The 8,491-nt window shown below is 53.3% G+C and overlaps 1 protein-coding gene across 1 annotated transcript; it reads left to right on the top strand.

Moving 5' to 3' along the window:
* The first annotated feature begins 1,177 nt into the window (after nt 1-1,177).
* On the top strand, nt 1,178-7,191 carry LOC117058837 (monocarboxylate transporter 13-like). The gene is made up of 4 exons (XM_033170216.1): nt 1,178-1,397; nt 3,895-4,038; nt 4,954-5,727; nt 6,959-7,191. Exons 1-4 carry the CDS (start codon nt 1,202-1,204, stop codon nt 7,162-7,164), a joined length of 1,320 nt encoding a protein of 439 aa, XP_033026107.1. The 5' UTR covers nt 1,178-1,201; the 3' UTR covers nt 7,165-7,191.
* Nucleotides 7,192-8,491: the final 1,300 nt, after the last annotated feature.

Here is an 8,491-nt window from a genome sequence, read left to right as displayed (position 1 = left end):
ACTCTAGAAGGCTTTAAAAGAAGATTTGAAAAATTCATGTAGGAGAATCGTAGAACTGTAGAATTAGAAGAGTCCAACCCTCTGCAATACAGGAATATGCAGTCTGGATTGAACCCACAACCTCGGCATCATCAGCCCCACACTCTAATCAACTGAGCTACCCAGGGAGCCATTGATGGGTATTACCCAGAATGGCTACGCTCTGCCTCCATGGTTGGAGGAAGTAAAGCTTTTGAATCCCAGTTGCTGGAGAATCGCTCTTGTGTTCGAATCCTGCTTGTCAGCGTCCCACGAAGAGCATCTGGGTGGACAGGATGCCAGATCCAGCGGCCAAGTTCTGCTATTCTTATGCAGAGCCGGATTTAGGTTTGATGAGGCCCTAAGATACTGAAGGTAATGGGGCCCTTTAATATGTCCAGCTGTCCTCTGTCAACAACAAATTGTCACTTTTTTCTGTTGAATATATGCCATATGGTAATTTCTGGACCTCATAGGTATCCAAAGCCATTTTCACAGAACAGAATAGGAGCCTACACAACACAAAACACTGTTGCTGTATGTAGGTTTTATTTTATTTGTTTTTTATCTTATATTTTGGAAATGTACGTCGAGGTTATTTTTCCTTTAATTTTTTGGGGGAGCCCCAAGAGAGTGGGGCCCTAAACTATAGCTTGTTTAGCTTATATGTAAATCCGGCACTGTTCTTATGCATGGTAAAGGTAAAGGTAAAGGGACCCCTGGCCATTAGGTCCAGTCGCGGACGACTCTGGGGTTGCGGCACTCATCTCGCTTTACTGGCCGAGGGAGCCGGCGTACAGCTTCCGGGTCATGTGGCCAGCATGACTAAGCCGCTTCTGGTGAACCAGAGCAGCACACGGAAATGCCGTTTACCTTTCCGCCAGACCGGTACCTAAATATCTACTTGCACTTTTGACGTGCTTTTGAATTGCTAGGTTGGCAGGAGCAGGGACCGAGCAACGGGAGCTCACCCCGTCACGGGGATTCGAACTGCCGACCTTCTGATCGGCAAGCCCTAGGCTCTGTGGTTTAACCCACAGCGCCACCCGCGTCCCATTTAGCTTATACATAAATCCGGCACTGTTCTTATGCACAGTAACTCACCACCAATATAATTCTCTCTCTGTTCTCTCACTTCTTTTCTTTTTAAAGAACCCTCACCTCTGCAAAGGAAGAGGACTCCATGGCCCCTCGCTCGCATCCTGACAGCAGCTGGGGATGGATGGTAGTACTGGCAGGTTTCGTACAAACAGCCCTGGTCTTTGGGGTGATCCGCTCCTTCGGGGTATTCTTTGTCGAATTTGTGGCTCACTTCAAGGAATCCTCCAGCACCGTATCCTGGGCCCTGTCTCTTGGGGTTGCCGTCCTGCAGTTTGCAAGTAAGGGGCATTTTCCAGCGTGGAGATTTGAGTGCCGGCTCTGGGACGGCCGAGTCCTCTCCACTCTTCTAACCCCAGGCACAGAGGCAGGGGGGAATTGGAAAGCGGCCAGGTTATTTCCCACGTTTCTTTCGATGCACAGCCAGTGCCATAAAAGTTAAACAGTAATTTGGATACATCTGCCTATGCTTGCCGATCAGAAGGTCGGCGGTTCGAATCCCCGCAACGGGGTGAGCTCCCGTTGCTCGGTCCCTGCTCCTGCCCACCTAGCAGTTTGAAAGCACGTCAAAGTGCAAGGAGATAAATGTGGGAATGTTTAGTAGGAGTGTGGATGAGTATATATTATTTTATATATATCATCCCAGCTTGTGTGAGCAAGCTCCAAACTTAGCAGAGTCACATTCCCTTTTAAAACACAGCAGAAAACGGTTGCATAGGCTTGCTAAAGCCTCTATAAGAAATATATATTCCTGGTATATTCTCCTTCTTCCCTCTTAAAATCAAAGACACTATACAGTACTGATTATTAGATATAACAGAGTTTACTTACAGTCATCTGTGAGTCATAGTAGAGGCTCAAAGAGGCAGATAAGCTTAGATAAATCTATTTACATGTGGTGAAGCTGCTTCCATAGGGGAACAGGCTTCACCTCTGCTTCTCTCAGCTGCAAGCTGAGAGAGAGCATCCTGCTAGTTCAAACGCCGAGGCAAAATGATGGGGAGTCTTCTTTGGGTTCTTGTTCCCAGGTAAGACCACACCTACGTCTGGTTCCTGTAACTCAGTCCAGGTAAACAGGAAGTTAAGCCTGGAGGACTGAGTTACCTTCATGTCCACTCTAGCAGTGTTGGGTTTGGCTGCTCTGTGTTTACATCCCACAATAAATAGGTACCGCTCCAGCGGGAAGATAAACGGCATTTCTGTGCGCTGCTCTGGTTCGCCAGAAGCGGCTTAGTCATGCTGGCCACATGACCCGGAAACTGTATGCCGGCTCCCTTGGCCAGTAAAGCAAGATGAGCACCACAACCCCAGAGTCGTCCGTGACTGGACCTAACGGTCAGGTGTCCCTTTACCTTTACCTTTACCTGCCTATGCTGTGCGGGGAGGAAACGGCTCTTTGCGTACCAGGGATGGGGAACCTGTTGATGGACTCCAGTGTGCATCGGGAAGTGGTCATGGCTCAGTGCCAGAGCACCAAACTGCTTGTGAAAAAAGATTGAAGGCTCTTAAAGGTAAAGGGACCCCTGACCATTAGGTCCAGTCGCGGACAACTCTAGGGCTGCGGCGCTCATCTTGCTCTATAGGCCGAGGGAGCCGGCGTACAGCTTCCTGGTCATGTGGCCAGCATGACTAAGCCGCTTCTGGCGAACCAGAGCAGTGTCCGGAAATGCCGTTTACCTTCCCGCTGGAGCGGTACCTATTTATTTACTTACACTTTTGACGTGCTTTCGAACTGCTAGGTGGGCAGGAGCCGGGACCAAGCAACAGGAGCTCGCCCCATCGCGGGGATTCGAACCACCAACCTTCTGATCGGCAAGCCCTAGGCTCCGTGGTTTAGACCACAGCGCCACCGCAATCTGAACATGAGTCCGTCGTGTGATGCAGCAGCAGCAAAAAAAAAAACAGCTAGCGCTATTCTAGGCTACATCAACAGAAGTCTAGTATCCAGAACAAGGAAACTCAGAGTCCTGCTCTATACAGCCTTGGTCTGACCACACCTGGAAGATGGTGTCCAGTTCTGGGTGCCACAATTTATGAAGGATATCGACAAGCTGGAATGTATGCAGAGGAAGGTGACCAAGGTGGACAGGAGCCAGGAAACCACGCCTTATGAGGAATGGTTGAAGGAGCTGGGTATGTTTAGCCTGGAAAAGAGGAGAAGAGAGGAGATATGATACCATCTTCAAGTCTCTGAAGGTGTATCACATGGAAGAGGGGGAAAGCTTGTTTTCTCCTTCTCCGGAGGGTAGGACTCGAACCCATGGCTTCAAATTGCAAGGAGATTCCGATTAAACATTAGGAAGAGCTTTTGGAGGGTAAGAGCTGCTTGACAGTGGAACGGACGCCCTCAGGAGGTGGTGGACTCTCTTTCCTTGGAGGTTTTTAAGCAGAGGTTGGACGGCCATCTGTCATGTATGATCTAGTTGAGATTCCTGCATCGCAGGGGGTTGGACTAGATGACCCTTGGGAGGGAGAGCCCCCCACCTCTTGTGGGAATCTGTTCCACTGTCCAACAGTTCTTACTGTCAAATAAAGTATGTTAATTAATGTATCTGGGGCACCGATCGCTTTTTAGGAACTGCGGCAGCTCAGCTCCTGCAAAGCACACCTCACGTTAATTAGCAGACATTAATCACATGGGATTGCATAACCTGCAGCCGAGGGAGCTGAATGTTTGCATTGATCCAGCAGCTCAGCTCCTTTGCATTGATCTAGCAAGCTCAGCTCCTGCCGACTTTAAGAGGACCTTCCCACTTATGCGTGTGCTGCCCCCTACAGGCCCGATGGGGAGCGCCCTCAGCGCCCGGTACGGGGCACGCCCAGTGGTGATGGCCGGAGGCCTCCTCGCTAGCCTAGGTTTGCTGCTGGCTTCGTTCTCCGTCAAGATCTCTCACCTTTACCTGAGCATCGGCCTCATCTCAGGTGCGCCTTCTTCTAAGCCGGCTGGGGTGCAGGGTGCAGGACCCTTTTCCTGCTTGAGGGCCGCATTCTCAAATGGGCAGCCTTTCGAGGGCCGCATGGGCAGGGCCAGGGTGAAAAGTGGGCAGGGCAATGGATGTAAATGCTCACCTTTGTACAGTAGGTATAAGGGGTGTTAGGGGAGGGGTAGGACCTCTGGGGGGGGGATGTTCTGTTCCTTCTGGGATAGTTTGGCCACCTTTCGTCGCCACCCGCACTCAGCTCTCCCTGTGGCTCCTAGAAGCTGTCACCGTGTGACAACAGCCACAGTCCTGGGAACGGCTTCGACTGGCTGGCTAATAATAATAATAATAATAATAATAATAATAATAATAATAATTTGTCATTTATACCCCGCCCATCTGGTTGGATTCCCCAGCCGCTCTGGGCAGCTTCCAACAAAATATTCAAAGCACAATCAAACATCAAACATTAAAAACGTCCCTAAACAGGGCTGCCTTCAGATGTCTTCTAAAAGTCAGAGAGTTGTTTATTTCCTTGACATCTGGTGGGAGGGAGTTCCAAAGGACAGGCACCACCACCGAGAAGGCCCTCTGCCTGGTTCCCTGTAACCTCACTTCTCACAGGGAGGGAACCGCCAGAAGGCCCTCGGAGCTGGACCTCAGTGTCCGGGCTGAACGCTGGGGGTGGAGATGCCCCTTCAGGGATACTGGGCCAAGGCTGTTTAAACCAGGTATGGGGAGCCGATGGGTCTCAAACACTCGGTGAGTTAGGGACTTCCTCTGCATGCGAAGACACACTCTGGCCGATGGGGTCAGACTAGAAGACCCACGGGGGTCCCCTTTCCAACCCTGCAATTCTGCGATCCACCACCTGATCTCAACGCCTGCTTTTCTCTCCCCCCCCCTTCAACCTCAGGGCTTGGCTGGGCCTTGGTGTTCACCCCTTCCATGGCCGCCGTCTCCGATTACTTCGAGAAGCGTCGGGCTCTGGCCATGGGCCTAGCGGTCTCTGGCGCCGGCGTCTCCTCGCTGGTCTTCTCCCCGCTCTTCCAGCACCTGGCGGACTCGTACGGGTGGCGAGGGGCGCTGTTTGTGGTCTCGGCGATGTCCCTCAACCTGGTGGTGTCCGCCGCGCTTCTGAGGCCCTTGACCGGGGTGGGAGATGGCGACCCGGACCACCAGCCCCAGGATTCAAAATGGCGGAGGACATTGGCTTCCCTCTTCGCCCTGGAGCTACTCCGCCGCGGACCCTTTCTGCGCTACGTCTCGGCCTTCGTCCTAGTCGACGCCGGCTACTTCGTCCCCTATGCCCACCTGGTGGCCCACGCGAGGGAAGAGGGCTGCGACGAATACCAAGCGGCCTTTATCATGGCCGCCGCCGCCGTGGCAGACATGTTTGGCCGGATTTGGGCTGGCTGGCTGGCAGATACCGCCGTCTTCTGCCGCCTCGTCCACCACCTAACCCTCTGGACAGTGCTGACGGGGGTCTCGCTCGCTCTGGTGCCCCTGGGCCATGGCTTTGCCGCCCTGGTGTCCCTCGGCCTCTGCTACGGGTTCTTCGCCGGCGCCCTCGTCCCTCTCCAGTTCACCAGCCTGGCGGAGATCGTGGGTGCCGACTCGGTGCTGGGGGGGATCGGCCTCATGCACATGTTGGAGAGCGTGGGGGCTCTGGTGGGGACCCCTCTCTCAGGTAAAGGGCTCCTGTTTATTCCCCTTGTTCACAGGCTTCCGAGGGCTCTTTTGTGGACGGTTCTGGTCGCCTCGCCTCAAAAAGGTTACTGAAAAGAGCTGGAGAAGGTTCGGAGAAGGGCAATCGGAACAATTCAGGGGGTGGAGTGGGTCAACTGCGTTGTTTAAAAAATCTGCTCCTTTTGTCTCCAAGAGCTCGTAGAGAGTCCTTTAGTGGGTTCCCTATCGGCAGGAGAAAATAACAGAGTCCAACCAGAGAATATTGAGAAGCAAAGCGGCTAGTAAGCCTGATCTTTATTCAAGGAACTGTTGCAACAGGGTCCCCCACTCCCCACACGCAGGAGGGAGGAAAACCCAGAAGAATGGTGTGCACAGGGCCGTCTTAGGTAGATCGGCCGCTGTGGTGCGGCGATCCCTACGGCGCCCCTGTGTGCCGCCTCTCCGCCTCTGGGGCCACCTCCCTCCTGCGCTGGCCGCCCCTCGGGCGTGGCGCTGGATCTGCGGGCCCTTCCAGCGCTCCAGCTGGGGCTCCCCGTGCGGGTTGGGAGGCGAGGGCGGCCGGGTCACAGCCCGCCCGGGAGCGGCATGGGCGGCAGCGGCTGCTCCGGTGGCACGCGAGCGCCTGTCCGCCCGCCCGTGGGGGTGGGGACAGGTTGGGGAGGAGGTGCACGGTATGCCGGCGGGCTCGCGGGGGTAGCCCCTATGGATAAGATGGGGCTGGGTGTGCAATCCCTTATATAGACTTTTGAAATTGCCCACCCTGTAAGACCACCCCCAAAACATCATACATGCATCAGAGAAGGAGGCATCTACAGCAGAAATCCTGCCTGCCAGGATACCTGATAATGGTCACTGGTTGCTTTACCTGGCCAGTTTTATGGTCCAGCTCTCACTTCCACACATCACTACTGGGGAAACCATAGCTTTAACTATACGGACCTTTGTCGGCAAGGAGGCACCAATCTAGGTGACATTAAAAGAGGTGAGATTTGTGGTGGAGAGGGCTATCGGTGGCTCCAAGCACAGTCAGAGGCAGCGATGCTTCCAAATGCCACTTGCCGGAAACCCCAGGACAGGAGAGCGGGTCTTGTGTTCGAATTCTGCTTGCTGGGTTTTCCCACTACACGGGCCATTTGGCCTGAGCCAGCAGCAGCGGGGCTCTTCCTGTGATCTTTTACCGGAGGCTGGATGGCAATAAGCTTAAAAGCTAAGACAACCCTTTTACCTTCCAGGCTGGCTGAGAGATATCACGGGGAATTACACGGCCTCCTTCCTCACGGCTGGAGCGTTCCTCCTGGCGGGGAGCGTGACCCTTCTCACCTTGCCGGACTACTTCTCCCGCTCCCGGCCATCGCGGACCAAGGCGGAGACCCCAGCAGGACCTCCCGACCACCAGGCCTTTGAATTAAGGGGTCTGCCCCAACCAGACAGAGCGTGAGGCGGTGACAGGTTAGCCGATCAAGACCCTCTCCCCGCAGGGAGTCTTCAGCAGCACCTCAAGACAAGGAAAAAGCCTACCATCTTGGGTGCAAGACTGCCGCTTTGGCTTGGGAGTGGCAAAAGGCAGGAAGTGAGAAATTTGCTCAAAATCTGGCATAGCTTTCCGCCCCTTCTGGATAAGTGGTTGCAAAGATCCCCACAGGTATATGCTGTAAATGGAAATGTGGGGAAAGGGGGCTTGCCTTGGTGAGATTTGAGGAGGACAGGGCCCTGAACATCGCATGCCAAACTGCAGCCATTGCCTCTAATCTCATAAAAATCGATGGCGCAGAGAAACTGCCTTGGAAAGGGGTCAGCAAACTTTTTCAGCAGGGGGCCGGTCCACTGTCCCTCAGACCTTGTCGGGGGCTGGACTGTATTTTGAAAAAATAAAATAAAATAAACGAATCAAGGGAGGTAATAGTACCACTATATTCCGCTCTGGTCAGACCTCACCTGGAATACTGTGTCCAGTTGTGGGCACCACAGTTCAAGAAGGATACTGACAAGCTGGAACGTGTCCAGAAGACGGCAACCAAAATGGTCCAAGGCCTGGAAACGATGCCTTATGAGGAACGGCTTAGGGAGCTGGGTATGTTTAGCCTGGAGAAGAGAAGGTTAAGGGGGGATATGATAGCCATGTTCAAATATATCAAAGGATGTCATATAGAGGAGGGAGAAAGGTTGTTTTCTGCTGCTCCAGAGAAGTGGACACGGGGCAATGGATTCAAGCTACAAGAAAGAAGATTCCACCTAAACATTAGGAAGAACTTCCTGACAGTGAGAGCTGTTGGACAGTGGGATTTGCTGCCAAGGAGTGTGGTGGAGTCTCCTTCTTTGGAGGTCTTGAAGCGGAGGCTTGACAGCCATCTATCAGGAATGCTTTGATGGTGTTTCCTGCTTGGCAGGGGGTTGGACTGGATGGCCCTTGTGGTATCTTCCAACTCTAGGATTCTATGATTCTATGAATTCCTATGCCCCACAAATAACCCAGAGATGCATTTTAAATAAAAGGACACATTCTACTCATGTGAAAACACGCTGATTCCCGGACCATCCGTGGGCCAGATTTAGAAGGCGATTGGACCGCATCCTGCCCCCGGGCCTTAGGTTGTGTTACGGAAATTACCGGGTCGAGAAGGCTCAGCTCCCGGTCCTACGGAGGAAGCCCGTGGTTCGCTGCGGAGGCAATGGAGACCAGCCGGAGATTGGAGCAAAAGCAAAGGAGTTTATTGCGCAACAAGGTTCAGGAGGATCCGAACCCCGAACAAAGGGTGTCCTGGACT

The sequence above is a fragment of the Lacerta agilis genome, chromosome 14 (assembly GCF_009819535.1).
Source record: "Lacerta agilis isolate rLacAgi1 chromosome 14, rLacAgi1.pri, whole genome shotgun sequence".
Taxonomy (NCBI): Eukaryota; Metazoa; Chordata; class Lepidosauria; order Squamata; family Lacertidae; genus Lacerta; species Lacerta agilis.
Note: the sequence above shows the minus strand (reverse complement) of the source record. Positions and strands in the feature narration are given on the sequence as shown.